Source organism: Parus major, chromosome 7, assembly GCF_001522545.3.
Source record: "Parus major isolate Abel chromosome 7, Parus_major1.1, whole genome shotgun sequence".
Taxonomy (NCBI): Eukaryota; Metazoa; Chordata; class Aves; order Passeriformes; family Paridae; genus Parus; species Parus major.
This window is the reverse complement of record NC_031776.1, coordinates 31,802,175-31,822,750: the sequence shown is the minus strand read 5'-3', so window position 1 is coordinate 31,822,750 and position 20,576 is coordinate 31,802,175. Positions and strand designations below refer to the sequence as shown.

The window sequence follows — 20,576 nt, the reverse complement described above, 5'->3', positions numbered from 1 at the left end:
CAGTGACATGCTTACAACTGGAAAACAGGGAACAAATCTGAGCACAAACTCCAGTTACCAATCATAATATGCTGTGGGGACTTCAGAGTCACAGAGCTGTAATAACTCCTGACACAAGCAGCGGGAACTGGAATTCAGATGCCAAGCTGAGCACATCCTTATCCAACAACATCCCCCTTTCTCATTTTGCAGGGCGTGTTTCAAACTTAGGTAAGATACATAGGAAATGGCTCCAGGGGGCTTTGTCACCAGGCTCTCCTCCTGCTCTCATACAACTGATGTTCCCAGCCTGTTTTCTGTGCTCACAGGTGTGCCAGCCATGGGAAGCAGCTTTCCATGGCACCAGGCAGAGCAGAGCATTGTCCCCTGCCCTGCACTGCCTTCAGCTCCACACTCTGCTCCAGGACCATCTCCTGTGGGATGTGCAGGCTGAAGATTTGTATGCAAAGATATAATGCTTTTCTATTTACTAATATTGCACAACAGATGGGCCACAGAATCTTAATGAAGAGCAGTGAGTAACTGCTCTATTGTATTATTTGTCTAATCAGAACTTTTTAAGTGCGTAGTATTCGCTGGAGTGAGAGTACCAGGGGAAAAGACAAGAGTTTCTGCAATAAGCATGCAATTATGATTAAGCCACTCTAGGGCTTGTGGTCCCAAAATAGCTCACACTGATTTTTAGATACAATGAGGGGGAAGTTCCCAGTAACAGCTTTCTTACACACATCAGACCCTGAGGTTACTATTTCTAGGAGCTGTGTCTGTTGGTGCTCATTCTGATGATGCCAGATCTACTGAAATCTCCGGTTTGAACTCCACTTTTACGCATTTTCCAAGGTACATTATTTGTTTTAAACTCTGCATTTTCCAACATTATGTTATTTTCTGGTTAAAACTGTGCAGGACAAGAGTCATTTCTAGAGAAGTGGACACCCACTAGAGACTGATTCCAAGCTAACAGTTTTTACCTATACACTGGACAGATGGGAACATCTTCACATTCTCTTTCCTCATACAAGGTGTCTGGACATGCCTGTCCCCCACTGGCAGAATCCTGAATGATAATCCTGTACCGGGACTGCTTAACTGCAGTGGCATTGCCTGTAAAGCAAAAAAAAAAAAGCTGTTTTTCAGACATGGTTGTCATCCCAAGTTAGCTATATAGCTGCCTTGGTTAGAAATATACTCTGTGTTTCATGTGTATTTTGAATCTGTGAGCACTCTGTAATATTGTTTCCTTTAAAATTACCAGGAGTTCAGCAAGACAGCAGCTGGAAGGATGATAAATCAACAGCCTAAGAAATGCATCAAAAATCATCTATTTAACAGAACACCAAATCAAGTGAGAAAATAAATAAATAAGAAAATAAACACCTTAACTGGGGAAAAGAATAAAAAGCAAAGAAACAAACTGTCATAATGGAAGGTTTTGTTTCTGAGAACACATTCTGGTGGTCTCAGGCTGCTACAAGTAACCCATCTTTATGGCTCTAGAAATCAGAGATGATAACTTCCTGATAGGAAAACCATTGTAACCAACAGAGGCTAACTCTCTACTTAACCTGAGTTGACGCAATACCAATCCATCTAGAAACACAGTTCACAAAATCAATGGTACAGAATGCAACAGGAAAGACAGGAGCAAAATTTATCTGTTTGTCTCTACAGCTAAAGCAAACACAATCCTTGGCTGTGTAAGTGATAAGAGCAAACAGAGCTGGTTTAACCACTGTTCATGGCCCTTGTCCTTCTCTGGGTACCATGCCCACACTCCAAAAACAGGTGCTAGAAAAGTAAAAAGGCATCTCAGAGAACTTTTTAAAGGACTGCACACCATGTAAAAAGCTTTAAATAAAGGACCTCATCAAATATGTCTGAAAGAGGAAAGCAGTGCCAATAAGCCCACTGTATTATTTTTCCAGCTCAGAATAAGAGCAAAGCTGCAGCAGCAAAATTACAATGTAGTAGAGTAGAAGGAAAACTTAGAATTCACCTCATGAACACAAAGTACAAGCACAGATCCAAGAAAAATGTTGCCTTTAAAAATACCAAGTCATACAAGCCTCCACTGGCAGATGTGTCACCACTGTGAGATCACTGCAAAAAGACACTGGACTGGCAGGAGGCTGCTCACCACAGCTGCTGCCCTGGGGCAGGAAAAGCACATCCAGAGAGATCCCTCTTCTGCTTCTTTCACAGCCACTACTGAGACAGCTCTACAGCTTCCTGCAGGCTCCTTTCACATGCCTGATTTGGGCCTGTAAAGCCTCAAAAAGAGCTTTTTCTTAAAATCTAGCCTACACCATCACTCCTGGAAATTAAACTGTTTTATCTTCTGTCCACTACCTGAAGAAAAGAGTTTATCCCTGTCACCTAATGCATACAATTTACAAAACTGTAAGGGTTTGCATCCATTCTAAGTCTTCTCCTCTCTAAATTAAGCAAACCCAGTCCTTTGTAGGTCCAATTCAATTCCCTCTCCCTGCTCACTTTCTCACAACACTGTGCCCAAGGACCTGCAGCCTCCCCTGGGCACAGTACAGTGACTTACATACAACATGCCCAGGAATCTGACAAGCCTGGTAGAAGTTTTAGCATTTCTAACTGCTGACTTTCATTCCTTCTGTAGTCCATTGTATCTCCAGAAGTGCCTGAGGCCACAAAGACTATTTAGGGAGCAGAGCACTTGACACACAGAAGAGACCAGAAAAGCTGGGACTGTTCTGCTTGGAGAGAAGGCTCACAGCATCTTATCAGTGTGTATCAATACACTCTAATGGGCAGTAAAGCAGACACAGACAGACTATTTTCACTGTGATATCCACTGTGAGATTTTTCAAGCAGCTGAGTACCCATTTAAGAGTCATTTAATTTAAGCCACTGTTCCTCAGCTTCCTGATAAAAGTTTAATGTGTCAAAAATCTACCACTTCCCTTAATTAGAACAGCTATGCTGTCAAAAAAAAGAGGAGATTAAATTTATTTGGCACAATTTGTTCTCAATAAATCCTTACTGGCCAGTTTATTACAATCTGATTCTTGAAATGTTTGTATCTTGAGTAATAATTTGTTCTTGTGGCTTTCTACATAATGAAGTTAGGATGAGTAATCTACAATTTTCTTGACCTTTCTTTTTGGAGGAGCAGAGGTGAAGGGAAGAGTTTTAGTTTGGTCTGCCTTGGTACTACTGAGTTTTACTTCTTCAGGACCTTATTTCTCACCCATAGAAGAGTCACTTGATGCTCTGTCATCACTTTACTACTTATTCACACAACCTCGCTTACATGGGAACAGCTACTCAATGGAAACACTCCTTAGTACATTCTTCTCATGGCTGCACACAGGAAACAAAGAGCAGCAACTGCGCACTCCCCATGTTGTGCTTCCCCCATTTCACAGAAAGTACATTTCATACAGCTTCCCCTTATTTACAATCCATTTATGCAATTTTCACTATCTAATATAACCTCTAGCTTAGTTTACATCCTTGGTTTCTTGTTTCTAATCTTTGTGAAACAATATGACAATTCAAAAGGAAACAAGATCCTGAACAACTCTGACAGTAAGATAAAAAGAGCTTCTCTACATGTGTGTGATGCTCCTCTTCATGGTTTGAACCTTGAACTTGCAAATTACATACAGACCTACACATACCTTGCTCCCCAGTGCTACTGGCTTGCTGTTAGCACAGTTTCAGAACTGAAATTAGAGTCCAGCAGGGCTTCAGCCCTTTGGACAGGTTTTCTTGCACCCTCCAGGTCTTCTGCACTCCTGACTGCACAGAACAAGTTCCTGAGAGGTGCAGATACCAATTCCTGCAGTTTGTTCAAGTCTTTTTTTTTATTTTAAATGTCTTGTGATATTGCCATCCTTCCCTTCCAAGAATCATGAACTCTATCACTTTGTGATGATTTTCATTCAAATTATCTACCACCATTAGAATCTTACCCATTTCCTTCCTATTAATCAGTACCAAATCTAAATGAGCTTCCCACAGTAATTTTCTCCACCTCAAGAAACTAAATTATCCTCAACATTTATTGCACCTTACTCAAACCCCATTTTCAAAATTGAATTTCCTCACTGGCTTTTCTATAGCATTCCTTACAAATGTTAATGAGTATAATTTTTGTATTTCAGTAAAATTGCTATAGCCTAATTTTTCCAGAGTACTAGCAATGTGGAGGACTGTCTTTTTAAAGCCAAACTGATTTCCAGCATGGAAATATGACCATTTGCCCTCCTGAAAAAAAAGCCTCAAGATCTAAGGACCATCTTAACTTCTCTGTCCTTGACTTTGCAACTCAGATAATGCTGCTTGAGAATTTCAGGGGTGCCTTATCTCTCTTTCCACTCTCCACTCCTGTGCCACCAGCCTCCATTCTTCTCCCTTACAGCACCACACAATTCCTATCAACCACTCTTACTCCTCCCTGGATCTTGCATCCTTCCTTCCTCTGTCTTTCAACCCAGTGCTTCCATGCCCAGGGTTCACAGAGCTGCACCACCATTCCAAGGTGAGGGACAAAAATCCCTTTTCACTCCTGGAACATGTGCTGTGTCAGGTCCAGCTTCCACAGAAAACATCCAGCTTCCCTCTCTGCTCCTGCCCAGATAGAAAGCCAGTCTGGTCAACACAAGACTCTGCTCACACAAAAAACAAGGACAAATTTTCTGACATTCACCAAAATCAGTGCTATCAATACTTTTGTAGAGGTAAGAGCTCTTAAGTCTTTCGCTTTGACCAGCTCTGGTTGTGTGTTTATGAGGATTGGAAGTAGCAGATCATGTCTGACACAAGGTAGAAGTCATTGGAATTTCTTAGTGTGGTACACCATTCATTTTATCCACTTTTACCCCTTCTCATTTCAAATCTGATTTAAGGCATGGAGAAAAAAAGAGGACAGCTACTATCTAACATTTCATGTAAACTTGTTCAGAGAATTAAGTAACTGTGAAATTTCTAACCTTCCTCCTGGACAACCAAAGCCCAGAAGAGAAGAGGCACTCACAGGCACCATCTATTTTCAGAAGGAAGATGAAAAATGTTATTTATTGTTAGTTGTTTTCTTTTTTAATCTCTCTATTTTAAATCTATGGTGACAGACCAGGGAGTACCTCATCCACACTGAAAGCAGTTACCTCTCCAGGCTACTTTCACCCCCAGGAAAGCAGGTGACAAGAGGAAAATCTACCTGCTGCTCATTCAGACCATTTCCTATCCTGAACCCACCTTACTGGTTCTTTGACTCTTTTTTCAATCCATTCTCAAAGACCAGGTAAAACAGATAGATTACAGAAGACTGCAGTAGACAGTTGCCACCTTTAAATATCTGAAATGGCAGAGAATCAATAACTTGCAACAACCTCCCTGCTCCTGCCTCCCCAACAGGTGCTTGGATTCAGTGGCACTTCCTTTGTGAATTATGTTGTCAGTCCAGCTGTTACTGCCCTAAGCTCAGTGCTGTCTGCACTTCTGAGGCAGGAGATAACCTTCTGCCAGAAGACAGACGTTTGTCTGATGACATTTAAATGTAGGGAAAATGTCAGCTTTTTTATTGTGTGATGGTAAACTCAGATGTATTTCCTCAGATAAACTACAAACAGCTCAACTGGTAAAGTTCTGTGTAAAGCTGATTTAGTGATTCCGTGTTTGTTTAAGTTCTGATCTTACGCTGGTACACAATTAATTTTAAACCTGCCAGGCAATACCTGCCCCTGCTTGATCAGATTAGTAATTCACCATCTGTATATTGCTTTCATTAAATACAACTTTTCTATAAAAAAACCACAACACCCCTAACAACTCATGTACGTATAGTGGCTTTGAAATTTCATTATCATGCTGAGGTTTTAATTGTGCAAGGCAAATTAAAAAAAAAATAAAAAAAAAATCTTACAATGCAGCCATATCAATAACAGATTTAGCAAAAAACAAACTCCCTCATCTAAGAAGTTTTAATTTAGAATTATATTAAAATGATAACACTGCCAAGGAGGTTAAATAATTAATTTCTTCTCATTTTAATTGTAGACTATTATTTAATAAACAAAGTCATTTACCAGGTAATTTATTCTACTCCTTCATAGGCAGCTCATTTAAAGTCTAAAAATAAATTGCTAATTAAAACAGGATTCAGTGTTTTAGAAAGCAACTCATTTTCCTGTAAAATCTAACAAGGACTATGCTAAAGCATCCACTGATAAACTTTGAAGGGCAAGGAAACTACCAACAATAATGAAATATTCTGATAACTGAGCAGACTTTCATCTGAACAATTAATGAAACACAAATTTGTCAGAAAACTCAACACTAGATGATTATAAAGAAACTTTGTTCTACACTTGTTGTGCCTCAAAGTTAACCAACAAGATCAAAGACATGTTTGGCCCTTGAAAATGCACAAAGCAGAGGAGGTACCTGCACAACCCTGTACGTACACCCAGGCTGATCAAGAAAATTACATTTCATATGTAAGCAAGTCCATGTGCAGCCATACTGCACAGGGGCCTTGGAGGTCTAACTCTGAAGGCAGAAACCCAGAAGGAATTTTTTCCCAGACAAAGAGAATTCACATCTCCAAAGCTGCTCACAAGGATCCCACCCTCCCAAGAACTTCAACTCAAAAGTCAAGGACCAAAGTCCTCAGGTCCAAAACTCACGCAGATGAATGCCCTAAAACTTATCAGACTGGTGTGAACTTCACCTGCCACATGTTTCTAGGCCGATGTATTAATTTTTCCCCCAAATTTTGACTTCTTAAAGGCTTACCAGGCTGACAGGCTGTGGGGCAGGGTGTCCACTCACTGAACAGAGTAACAACACAGTCCTTCCTGCAGGGGAGGAGACACGGCCGCACCGACTCAGGCCGGAGGGACTCCGGACACCTATGGATCCAAACACGGATAAAACAAAAGAAAAACTTAAAACTATGGAGAAAAAATTTATTCCTAAGACTTCCACAGGGCTGTGAGCATATTGCCATACCAAAGACACTACTCCTAGCCAGAGCAAACCTTATTTTTCTTTTCACTCATGCAACCCAGCTGAATTTAGTACATTTCAAGGATTAAAAAACACTGGTTTTTTTTTAAAAAAAAACAGGAACTTGGCTTGATGACTACAGGCTAAATGTAGCTCTGTGACATCAAAATCACAAAGCTCATGGGAGTAAAACAGATATATTTATTACTAGAGAAAGTGAGTAGTTATGTTTATGTAGTCCTGTTTTAGCACAACATGCAACAGCCTTCAAACCACCTGTCTGTAAAGGCTGATGACATATTCCTCAACTTTCAACCTCCAAGGAACACAAAAATAGTTTCAAGTGCAATACAGTACAAAGAGCTCTGTGATGCTCTTCATTCATTTTTAACTCCTACATGGAAAACATGTCATACATATTCTAATAAAAGTTTCAGACACAGTTAATATATGAGGACTTGAAGAGCAGAAAAGGGACAATTTTATGGGATCAGTCAGATCTTGCACATCAAGTGGGTGAACAGGAAGGGAATTAATCTTTCTCAGTCCTTATTAATTTCTATTAATTAACAATACTTAGCAATGCATGCAACCCAAAATGATCCCACATGAAGGAGGAATGTGCCACTAATCCCTACAATAAAAAAAAAAAAAAGTTAAAACCACGATTCAGCTACTTAAGTGTTTACTTACCCCCTTCAGTTCCATTTCCTCTTACACCACCTCAAAAGTGGAGGGGGCAAACAACTATTTTAGGCATTACATAGCTCTATAAACCATATGTTTAATTAGGTGAATTTCGAGCATATCAATGCATTTGAGACATACATGAATACCAGATTTCTTTCCTTTTATTTAATTAACCTCATTAACCTCAGGAATTTTAATAAACTTTACTGAACTCAGCACAGTCTGCCCACACAAACAGCATTGTTTTGAGAGTTACAATAGGAAAGGAAACTCAGTTCTACGTCTCCATAGTCATTAATGCTGTGAAAATAATTAGCAATGTCTTGATTTCTCAATATTAAAGAAAACATCTGTGCTACTTATTTTCCTCATTTAGTAAAGCAAAGCAAAATTTGGAATATTTCTACTGCAGAGTATGTGATTTTGTTGTGTTGCTAGCACATTATGGAAGTTATATAAACCAAGCGAACAATATAGAACACACATATGGTACTGCCTTACTGGAGTGTAAATATAATGCAAAATCTATTTACTTTTTCTATTTTATTAGAGCACTGCTAATAACGTGTTGCTGAACATTATATTCAAATGTGTTTTACATTTTCCTCACACCTGTCCTTCAGGGAAAATATTTGCAGAAAACTGTAAATTAGAGTAGCAGAGGAGCTACAGCAAAAAATCTCCACCACTGAAAGCATGCTTTTTGCCTAGATTTAGATGGAAAATTAGAATGGGCTGGATATTTAGTTTCTTTGCCTGTTACAACAGTGATGGAGCAGTACCTGGAGAGTTAGTCCTGAAATGAAATTACTTCAATGCTGCCAAGTCCATACACTTGCTGAAAATGCCTTCGTACAGCAAGTATTTTATAAACAAACACTAACAAGCTTTCTTTAAATACCTTTTGGGAGCGACCTGGCCAGAGCTGCTCTTCCTGCAGAAGATTTTCCTTGTCTGGATGCCCACCCCACAGGTGGTTTCCCCGCTCCAGCTGGCGGTGGCGTTGGGCGCGGCGCCCGGCACGTGCTCGGAGCAGGAGCTCCAGGGAGACGCTTCCCAGAAGAAACGAACGCACAGGTGCTCGTTGCAGACACGCTGCTCCTGCAGGGATCGCTCAGGGGGACAGGCTTTTCCACCTGGAAAGGGTTAAGAGAACACCACATCCTCATCTCAAGGCGTGTGGCAAAAGGAAGATGAGGAAAAATTAAAAAAAAAAAAAGTCAGGTTTGCACAATACCTTCCCTTTTCACCCCTGTAAAAATAAAATAAATAAATAAAGCTAAAATAAAGCTGTTGACCTTTATGGCTGCAATAACAACCTTCTAAAATATTGTTTCCTCATTAAACTAGCCTTGCATAAAATTGTATTCCAATGCCTAATGAAAGCAGAAATAGGAAAAGTATATTTCTCAGTTACTTTATCAATAACTCCTACACAAAGCAAAGTTAATTCCATTTAAATGTCAGTATCACTCAGAAAACATGCAATCATGTTTAAAGACAAATTAAACATTATTTTTATGTTCATTCTCTTTGCTAATCTCCCAAGAAGGACTATCCCTCTCTCATATCTGGACTATATTCATTTGTTGCCTTAAAGATTTGAGCAGTAGAGGAAGCTGAACTGTAATGGCATCAGGATGCATCAAATGACACCCACGTCTGCAAATCAAGGAAGGGGAAAACCTGAAAGACACGTTTTGAGTATGAAGCCTTCACTTCACTGAAGCACCATCCTTCAAACTCGCGTCCAAAGATTTTACTAAACTGCTTTACTTTGTCAACAACTGGTGACAAAGCCCCAGAGTACAGGAGTTTGAAGAGCCTCCTCCCCAGAAGCTGTAACACTCCAGCCAGCAGCCTGAATTTATCCATAAAAGCAGATGATCGTAGCTCAAAAGCTACTGAGTAATGCAGTGAAATTTAACAGTAAGCACTGTCATCTTAGGAAGAAAGAAGCAAAAATTACTAAAATCAAAATCATTTTCCTCCAGGAGGGAGAGCCTAGACAACTTGGGACACATCCAAAGTGCTGAAGGTTTTGAAAGAGCTGAACTGTTGGGGACAGATACCACAAGGTTCAGAGCACCTTTACACCCCACTAAAATCAACAGGAGATGAAGGGATGTCAAAGAGATGCCTATTGCCTTGCAGGACTGACCCTCCTGGAAAAAGGTAAGGCCCCAAATGGCCACAATGAATAGCAGTGAGGAAAGAAAAAGAGAGAAACTACCTAACCCACTGGATAATCATGTCACATTACCACTCATCTTTTCATGAAAATGGACCAATCCATATAATGTTCAGCCTCAGAAATGTTTAGTATAATGATGGAGTTGAAAATGCCCCAGGTAGCTTATTTCCTGAAGAATTTGACTTGGCAGGAAAAATGCAAACTAGTTATTTTTCTTGTGTGCTTGAGATACATCTTTAAAATAAATAATGGTAACAAGTAAATGGCAAAATGCCTGATCCATTTGTAAGTAAAAAAAACTAAAAAACTTAAGAATATATCCAACTCGAATCTGCAACTTCCCAGGCAGAAGTCAGGGTGGCTTTTTTTCAATATTATTTTAGTTACAATATGTTAATGAAGCTCTCCTAAACAAGTCAGATTTAACATAGTAAGAAATGGCTCATCCAAATTTGCCTGCAACACTGCAAGCAGGAGATGCTGTTTTCATAAAGAGCACAAGGGCCTAGCCACTTTCTGCATTTCATTGATAACTTTTGCACAAAGAAAGCAGGACAACATGCCTCTGCCTGGCCATTTCAGTAGACATTTAAAAATGTTTTTATGATGTTCAGGAGTTCTTATAATTCATTTCACACCTACTGGAGTGCCTGCTCCATGATCTCCTCTTGCACCAAGTTTCAGACAATTGCTACATAAAGAATTATCTTTAAAACCTGATTCAAATCAAGTCCCCCAGGTTTCATCAACAGCTTCCTGGTTATCATATTCTGGGAGCAGGTAAAGAGCTTGGAGAAAATAACCCAGAATTTCCTTAAGTCCTCCAACAGCAGAGCCACAGTTGACACTTCCTCTGTTGACAGAGGCCAAACAAAATGGCCCTTACAAAGGTACCAGAGCTCTGTAGAAGTCAGGTGCTCAGTGGTATGAAAATGGTAGAGAAAGCAGGTAATTTAAAATTGCCTTAATATTGCAGTGATAATGGTATTAACTGCACTTCCACTCTCCCAAATTTCAATCACTATATGCACACACATGTGTGACTCTGCACAGCAAATTGTTACACCATTGCTACAGATGCACAGAAAAAGGGAGTTTGAGTTTAATAGTTAATTATTCCTTCCTGAGAAACTTCAAGTATTCAGCTCAGAGTACACCATTTTTAGGTATATGCCTTTCAGATTGAGATGCTTGTGTTTCTGTACTTCCAGAATTCACTCCTTCTCAATTTCACTCTCATAATTCCATGTTTTATCTATTATTTGGATTTGATACTGTCCTGGGGTGATACCTCCATGGAAAATATGAGACAAACTATATTTTCATTTTAATTACTCTCTTGGTCATACACTTTTTAGTAGTAGTTATTATCATTCAATCAACAATTATTTTCATCCTAAAGGGTCCCAATTTTCTTCACAAGTGCTTATGAGGATGTTTATGTGAATACAGACCTTTCACATCAGTAAGGGTCTGCAAGATCAAGTCCTTACAATAGCCCAGAAACAGTGGGTGGCTTTAATGATAATTTATAAAATAGCACTTAACAGAGCTCTTCCTGGACTAGATTTGCATCTAAAAGTGTTTTGCTGCTGCATTAACTACACTTAGTTTTGGCCCTAACAGGTATTTTGTATCAACAAGGCTTTAGTCTGTTGGACCCCTTCACATTTTATGAATTTTTATGCACTTGACCCAAGACCTTTCAAATCCTGTGTGACAAACCAACACATAAATTAATTACCATACATGTAACTGTATTAGAAGACTACACTCCTAATACAAAATGGTTTGCTTAAATAGCTGGACCACTGATGTTAACATGTAAAAAAACAGATACATGGTATGTCCATGAAGATCCAAAGGAAATTAAATAAAATAAGCAAATAGTTTTCCATTTCCTCATTTTTCACAGCTCACCGGTTTTATATCACTCCTGATATGTTCTCATATAAAGACACTTGCATGATGACTCTGTCATGCAGCAATTTTACTGGTAGAGGAAGAAGCTCTCCAGAACCAAATTCACACCTAGACAGGCCCTCAACAGACAGCAATTCAGAGGCTGAAGTAAATAGTTTTGAACTGTGACAGAATTTCTCCAAGTGATGCATGAACTCCAGTCCATCAAGGTCTCTTAGTCTCCAGGCAGAGACAAGCATCACTATTACCCCTGGTTCCTGAGGAACTGGGATCAGCTCTGCTCTAAACAGTTTGGCTCAGGACAAGAAGTCAGTGCATTAAAGGAACAGTGACTATCCAGAAACGATCAGCACTCACCCTCAGCTGGGAGGGCCAGGATGGACCTGCTCCTGCTTTGAGTGCCCTCGGCGTTTTTGCTGGAGCAGGAGTGGGAGCAGGGGGACCACGGGGACCACTCGCTGACAACACAGTCCCTCGCACAAGGGACTTCACAGGCCACCACCTCGGGATGGGGAAGCTCTGAGCAGAGGTGATGTGGTACTTCTTCACCTGGAAGAAATGAAACAAGATAGACATGGAGGGAGGCACAGCTTGGTTCAACACCCACAGCCTGCAGCAAACAGACTGACTTCACATCAAATGTCCACCTGCCCATGCAGGAATATGCTACTGAACAACATGTGGTGAGGCTTCAGGCTGCAAAGTGTAATACTTGAACACCTATCTAATATTCAGGAAAGCTAAGAAGACAAAAATGAGTTTCAAGCTCGGTGTGTGATATCTTGGATGCAGTCCACTCTCTGAAGCAGGTAAGAGAAAGGAATGAGATAATCTCATCAGTAGAAAGCTGTAATATATTAACAGAACAATTGATACAATACTATATCAATATGTTAATACCCCTGTATCAACAGGAGCAATGATAATTCCCTCATATTTTCTAGCAATCCCTACCTACAGAACTTACTTTCCACAGTACAAATTGTGCAGGTCCCCAAAGTAGTCAGATTTTTTTTTTCATGTAGGCCAGAGAAGTATTTGGCAGATGTTTTAGTCCTTCCCCTTCAGCTTCACTTGAATGAGCCACTCTTATTTCTGACCCTTGCTTCTCACCAAACAGCTAGATCTAAAATTACTAATCTATTGGGCCACCACCATCCAAAAGAGAAATACTTTCTGCTGCAGATGAACCAAGGGACCTGGACCAAAGCAGGCCTCTTCATGAGAAGCATCTTTCCAAAAGCCCTTTCAACAAGGACAATGGGGAAAAACATTACCAATCAAAAGAACAACTGCAAGAATGAGCAGCAAAAGAAGGCACATGAGGAATGCAACATGTGGAATACAACACAGGAAACTGTCGTTTTTAGAAAGGAAAATAAAAGAAACTATTTTTTTAAATAAGAAATTTGAGTAATTAATAGAATTTACAAGGACATCATAACTCATAAAAATTCTTAAAATAAAACTCCATCAGTACTCAATTACACCCAATGTCTTACAAATGTATTTTAAGCAGTGAACAGTCATGACTGACCTTGCTACACTGTTCTGTTATTTAGTACTTCTGAATCCTCAGGAAACTTTAGCTACATAACTGAAGTTTCGAGAAGCTCAACTGTTTATAAACAAAAGGGTCGCACCACATGTTACCTCCTCTTTTGGCCTTGTAATCGTTACAAACCTCTCCTTCAAGGTTTCTTTAATTATGAACCTTGGAAAAAAAAACATAATAATGACTATCCAGGCTTAATTATACACAAGAAAAAAAAATTATAATGGCAGAAAGTGCCTCTTTCACCTCACACTCCAGGAACAGGCTCCATAACAAGGCAGCCCGGGAAGCAATTATAACTGGGAGGGTAGGAAACTGTGCTGCTTTTACAAGAGCCCACATCTACAAGTGAGTAAATAAGAGAGGCAGGCTGTGAGCACATAAAGCTGTCAACAGCACGGCACTATTATCTGCAGATGCATCCCTAAATGAAGACAGGCTCATCGCCCTCGAGGCACAGATAAAACTTTTCATGCGTATTATGAGAAGGAACAGCGGATCCAGCAGGCAATCAGACTGCAAGATATGGTTAAAAATACTTTGGTTTTATACTCCCTTTCCTTTTTACTCACCTGGAAAGGCTCGGTGTGCCCAGTCTTTGCACCACCCCCCTACAGAGAGCCCCCATCCATCGGTGCTGCAATTGGCATCCCAAGGAAAACCAAGCTGAATCCGCTTTGACCAGCCCCCGTATCACCACTGCTGCTTTGCATGCTCACCTAATGCTGAGAACTACCTTCAGAAAAAAAACAGTGTGAAAACAGCAAATAAACCTGTAAGCCTTATTCCAGCTGTCTTCCCAAGTCACTTAAGTGTCAAAATCCCTGCTAACGTTTTGGCAGCTTGTCGTACGGCAGCAGGTAACGGCAGGGCGGCTTGGGCAGGCTGATTTCAGGAGTCAATGGTACAGTAGCATCAAGAGATTACATGGTTTGGTGAAGCAGGGTGAAACACCTGTCCTCCTCTCCCATGACTGACAGGGAAGCACATGGACAGGCTGGGACAGGCTTCAGAACCAGACAGGATGAGATGGGACACTGGCCTTGAAAGCGTGAGCCCCACGCCTGCATCGGCAGCACAGGTTATCTGTTACATCAGGACTTCACGGCCAGAAAGTGCCATGATGTTCACCAAATTCTGAATTTAGCCCAATATTTTCCATCTATCGGACTGTGCTACAGATCTAAGCATCAGAGAAGAACTACTTGTTGAAAGGCAAGAGAGCCTTTCCACTGATTTAATCTGACTTGAAAAAACCCGACGCATTCCTCTCAGAAGATGATTTAAATCAAACACTTGGGGCCCCTTTGGAGTGCCTTTTTCTACCCAATAGCTCACATGGCACATATTGTGGAGTGACCACCCTGTGGGGAAGGGAGGCAAACACACTTTCAACTTCTTCCTTCCACGATTTCTTTTCACACTGGATTTACAGCAGGTGACAGCAACAGCAACACTGCAAAAAGAGGCTGCAATTCACAGTTCTTGGGCAAAGAAAGAAAGCTGTGTGCTTTGTTAGAAAGAGTTTACCACCGGGTGCATGAAGGTACAATTCAACACTCACTTTGATTTACTTTATAGCTCCATTCACCGTGTTCAGGTTTAATTACTGCCTTCTATTACTGCAGAAGGGAAATTTCTTCTGTACCAGCTGCCTGGCAGAGAATTCTCAGAAAACTCCTGTATACAACAAAGGGAGGTAATAATCTTTCATTTTCCATGAAAAATACTAGAACAGGATATAGCTGAAGTGTGCTTTATGCATTGTCGCAGATTTAAAGGGAATATTAAATTCTCAAGAGCTTCCAAACTATCCACTCAGTGCCTTGAAGGTGTAATTCTTATCTCACATATGGCTGAATAATTTTTCTAGATCTTTCCATAACCTTTACATGCACAAGCATGTTCTATGGGGCCAGATGGGGGATCCACGCAAATCTAGTGAGGGAGCTGGCAGAAGGGCTCACCACACCACTCTCCATCTTTTACCTGAAGTTCTGGCTATCCAGGAAAGTCCCAGAGGTGATTGGTGTCTGGACGGTGGCAAATATGACACCCAGAAGGGCTGGAAGGAGGATCCAGGCAACTTCAGGCCTGCAGCTTGACCTCAGGACCAAGGAAGGTCATGGAGTAGATCATCTTGAATGCTATCACATGGCCTATACAGCACCAGGGAACCATTCCTGGCCACCATGCATTTAGGAAAAGCAGGTCCTGCTTAACCTGATCTCCTTCTATGACAAGGTGACCCACTTAATGGATGAGGAACAGCTGTATCTGTATCTGCCTGGACTTTATCAAAGCCTTTGAACCACTTTCCACAGCATTCTCCTGGAGAAACTGGCTGCTCATGGCTTAGACTGGCACAGTTTGCTGGGTAAAAACCTGTCTGACATCCAGTCCCAGGGAGTGGTGGTGACTGGAGCTCCATCCATCTGGGGCTGTCACCAGTGGTGCTTCCCAGGGCCCAGCACCTGGCCCAGCCCTGGTTAATGTCTTTACTGATGATCTGGGGGGTCGAGGGCACTCTCAGCAGGTCCATAGACAACACCAAACTGGGCAGGAGTGTGGATCTGCTGGAGAGCAGGAAGGCTCTGCAGGGGATCTGGACAGGCTGGATCAAAGCACTGAGGCCATTTGTGTGAGGTTCAACAAGGCCAGGAGCCAGGTCCTGCACTGGGATGACAGAAGCCCCAAGCATCTCTCCAGGCTGGAGGGTACCCAGTGGAAAAGCACCTGTGGGTGCTGGACAGCAGCAGCTGAGAGCAAGAGCACAACCAGACACCATCACCTGAGAGCACAACCCACATGATCCAGCTTCTGATCTGCCCAAGGTGCAAGAACTCAAACAGCACCCTCAGCATGCCCAGAGCCCTGATCCCTCTCACACGCTCTTTATTTCATGCCTTAAGCACTGATTGTTCCCAGCCTTGCTGAAAGCTTGCTTTCCTAAAAGAAGCTGTAGTTAAGAAAAATGTTACAGTTTTCTATTCAAAATGCTTTATTGAAAGCATCCTGGCCAACTCTAATGGCATTTTTTTAAACTGATTGCCTTGTACTTGAATAGTTTAGTGACTATAAAGCTAAATACTCAAGATATACCCAACAGATAGCATTTTACAGGAAAGATTTAATCCTTTTTCTTTCATGTCAGGGTGTAATAATTACAAAAGAGAAGACAAGCATGGCATTTTTGTAAATATATTTGCTAACGAAGTCGCTCATTACCTAATGTACTGGTCCCTCACTTGAATTCTTTAACAAGGTAGCAGAGAAACACCATTCTGAGTGAAATTTTTAATTTGCCTAAAAGCAAACTAAATTCTTCCCAATGAGGGAAACAAAATAAGGAATGACCTAAGATCCTCCTTGAAGAGCTTGGGCTCTTTCCAGAAACTTAGTTTTTTTTTCATTGTCTTTTGCTTTCCAGAAGGAGAAGCCACTCCCACAGTCCTGAGTAATGCACTTCATGGTGAGGCACTGAACCAAGAGGAATGTTTTGTTTGGAATCAGTCCAATAATGAACTGCACCTGTCTGTTTTACACCCTGCCTTGCAGCTCTGGTGCATTGTCTCATTCTTCCCAGTAACCTGTTGTGCCCATCTCCCATGACACAGTTTTTAATTACTCCTGCCAAGGACATCCCTCCTGGCTCAGGAAAAAGGGAATGTCCACTGAACAGGAGACAACTAAGGCAGCAATAATAAAAATCCCATCAGGCAGCAGGAATCAAAAGATCAACTCAATAACAAACCAAGTGTTCTCCTTTTGACATTCAATAATATAATACCATGCTCATTTTTTAGAAAGAAAAATTGCAAAGTCATTTTGAACTTTTTAGGTTTGAACACGTTTAGAGCCTCAAGTGTCCTCCATGATGGGAAAAGGCCCAAGACAAAGGAATTGCACTTCAGACCGTTCTGCATTGCTACCTAGAAGTTCAGAAAATTTATTTTTTGCACAAGTGACTGCTGCAAAAATGCTGCATACTTAATGACAATTACCAGTTTGCCATCAATATTTCTTCTTGTAGTATTTCAAATTATTCAGTGGAAATGATGAAGCTGTCACTGAAAATACTATACGTATCGTAAAATTTTACGTCCCACTTAAATCTCAGAAAAGAATGACAATAAACTTTGATTAAATACTTGCCTGTAACAGAGTAAGATGTCAACAGGCAGCAGTAAATTCGGAGGGATTCCTACTGACTGCATGCCAGTTTGCTGAGAGCAACTGCATGCAGAGAAACTGTGCTGGCAGGATCCTGGCCTGGGCATCTCATCAACTAAAGAAAATGTCACATTTAAACGCAGTAACAATCAAATTACAATAGGAGAAATTTCCTATAACCCTCCTGAATGTCTTCATCTCATCACAACATCACAGATTTACTTTTTTTCCCGGGTTGCACAACCAGCTTCAGAGAAGAAAGCATCCAGGGCTTCCTGTGCTCAGTCATCTCCAAAGATGAATGTCACACTCCACTGAAATCCTGGCTCCTGCCTGACTTTGCTTAATGCCAGTCAACAGGTAAGAACACGGGAGAAGAGAGGTGTCAGTTTGTCAGGGAAAGCAGTGGTGTATGGAGTAAATTTAATTGCACTGGTCCATCACTATTATCAGAACCCCACGGAGGGGAAGGGGATGCAAAAGAGATTAAGAGGAAGGGAGGTCGAGAGCGTGAAAGAAGGTGAAGCTGTGAAATAGAACAAGCCACTCATGACAGACAAGAGGAAACAAACACAAATAAACCAGGACATTCTTTGGGGGGGAAAAAAACAAAAGAGATGAGACAATCTTGAAGGTTTTGAGTCAGAAGACTTGGTCAAATGCCACTACAAAAACATTTTTAATCACATAATGCACAATAAAGAAAAAGGGAACAACAATGCAGGAAAGTATAAGGGAAAAGTAAATACAAAAAGTACAAAAAAGGAACAGAGGCAATGATAATTAATATGGAAAAGCAATGTCTGGAAATATATTACAAAATCTCCATAAAATCAGAAGTCTCAACCAAATCCCTGCATTATTGGCCACAATCCTGTCTGTTACCTACGTCCAAGTGATCATTACAGAAGTTATGAGAAAAAGATGATGACAAGTACAGAAAAAAAAGCAGTATCTGTTTCTCTTCCCTATACATCCTCTACTGCAATTTGGACTGTTTATCCACAATTCTTTTCTCCCTTTATGTAAATGCACTTAAGAAAACTCATTTGTGGCCCCAAGGAAGCTCCACAAAAGCTCAGCACAGGAAAGGCACGTCAGTGAGCAGCTGCCAGGCCTGCAGAGAAGGTCCCAGAACTCCTCAGTGCTCCACACTCAAGGTTAAAACAACCAACACACCTGCAGGAGGTTACCCATGGAGAGATCAGCTCTGCTCTGTCTCCTACCCCACACAAGAAAGACAAGTTGTCACTTCAAGGAATTTGCTGCACCTTCACCTGCTGAGCTTGGGCACAGAAGCAGAATTAGTCCTACCTCATGACTGTTTGCACAATCCCTCCTGAATGGAAGAGAAATTGCTCAAGTGGCAGCTGAAAGTAAACATGGTTTACTGTATCCCCAGAGAAAAGGATGGAAATTAAGGCTGCTGTTTGTAATAATTAACAGTGCAGCAATCTGAAAACTTAAAAGTAAAGGAATATAACATAATCCATATTAGTGTTCTGCAGGATTTTTTTTCCTTTCTTTCCAATTTTTCCTTTTTTTTCTCTCCATATCATTCCTCCTTCTAAATGAGGGAATCTACACAGGTGGGTTGATCAAGACTGATTGCAATTAAGATTTATTGTTGAAATTGCTGCTATGGTATAATTGAAACAGGTGTCCTCCTATTTCCTTCTGTGTACTGCTTTGTTCCAAATGCTAAACACCACAAAATATTGTAGAAACCAATTACACAAATAATTCCAATGTATTAAAATATTATAAAATATACATATATTCTCAAAGCTTTGAGGAAAAAAAGTATTAGTGGACTTGTTCATTCCAATAGTGTACAAAATCCACTTCATCTTATATCTTTGCACAGGGCAGAATACTTTTAGTGGAAGAATTCAGGCATTTTAGTTCAGAAAAAAAGAAGCTGGCATTTTACACCCAATGCATCACACCTGTGAATTTCCAAATATTTTATTTTTGAAAACTTTAAGTCCCATCTTCAATCTCAATACTTGAAAAAAATTAAATTATAAGGGGCTTATTAAAAAGAGAAAATTAATTGTGCCCTCACACAGCCATTGACGCCAAAAAGAAAACTTTTGTGTTCAGACATGGAAAAATACAAAGCTTTTGTACCCTCTGGCTTGATTATTATGACTTTTCTTCAGATTATGCTACTCTTAACAATGACATGCCTTGCTCATTTCCTCATAAGCATGAGAAACCTATCACTGATTGTTAGCCAAGTGCTATTCCCAAAGTAAATTGGCAATTTGCAATGTATTGGGAATAGCAGACCCTTTTTCTCTAGTAGCCCCAGAAACCACCCCAAAAATGAGTTGGCATTAATACAGGACACTGAAAATTTGTAAACAATAGTACAGCAGATGAGGTTGATCTAAGTTGGCAAAAGTCTTGTTTTCAGATACAGTGAATGCTAATGATAATAAATAATTGGAAATACCATCTGGACTCTTTAAAAAACATCTTTCTCCAAGTCTGCAATTGAATCTCTACAAAAAGAGGATCAATGCAAAAGAAAATGAAAACAGTAAATTAAAATTAGATTTATGCCAACTACTTAAAACTAAGAGCTCATTTAGAAGCAGTTAACACAAAAATGTGTTCTAGTTCAGCTGCAGAGTCTGGCCTAAGCTCATAAAGCAACTCTGAGAGCTCCCACTATCCATCAGGAAATGTTCAGAGTCTGCAGGACCAAATACTAGGCTATTTTTTATTTTTATTATTACTACTATCTTTTTCAATTTTGTCTCTAATTGATCCACAAATCTCAGAACTGAGCTTTTAAAAATTGCAATAAAGAAAATACACCCAGTACCAGAGATGATCATCAGTCAAGGGTCTCGATGAATGTCTGAGAACTGTTCTTGACCAAAAACAATACGAACAGCAAGCCATGACCTTCGGTTCTTGAGAACTTCCCACTGCACACCCAGGTTTAGCCAAGTAGCAACTGTGCATGTAAAGTGCATTAGACATTCTTCAGCTGAGTTAAGTTACTTCTGGCTAATGTACCCTGACCTCTGCTTGAACCAT

At 40.4% G+C, this 20,576-nt stretch overlaps 1 protein-coding gene across 1 annotated transcript in view; it reads right to left on the bottom strand.

The window, feature by feature from the left end:
• The window catches only part of THSD7B (thrombospondin type 1 domain containing 7B), a 297,251-nt gene that overhangs the window by 122,547 nt on the left and 154,128 nt on the right, over positions 1-20,576 (bottom strand). The window contains exons 9-12 of the mRNA XM_015635401.2: positions 12,152-12,343; positions 8,579-8,813; positions 6,775-6,890; positions 972-1,104 (exon numbers count right to left, since the gene is read on the bottom strand). Coding sequence (XP_015490887.1) covers positions 972-1,104; positions 6,775-6,890; positions 8,579-8,813; positions 12,152-12,343 — 676 coding nt within the window. The remainder of the gene's footprint in view (positions 1-971; positions 1,105-6,774; positions 6,891-8,578; positions 8,814-12,151; positions 12,344-20,576) is intronic.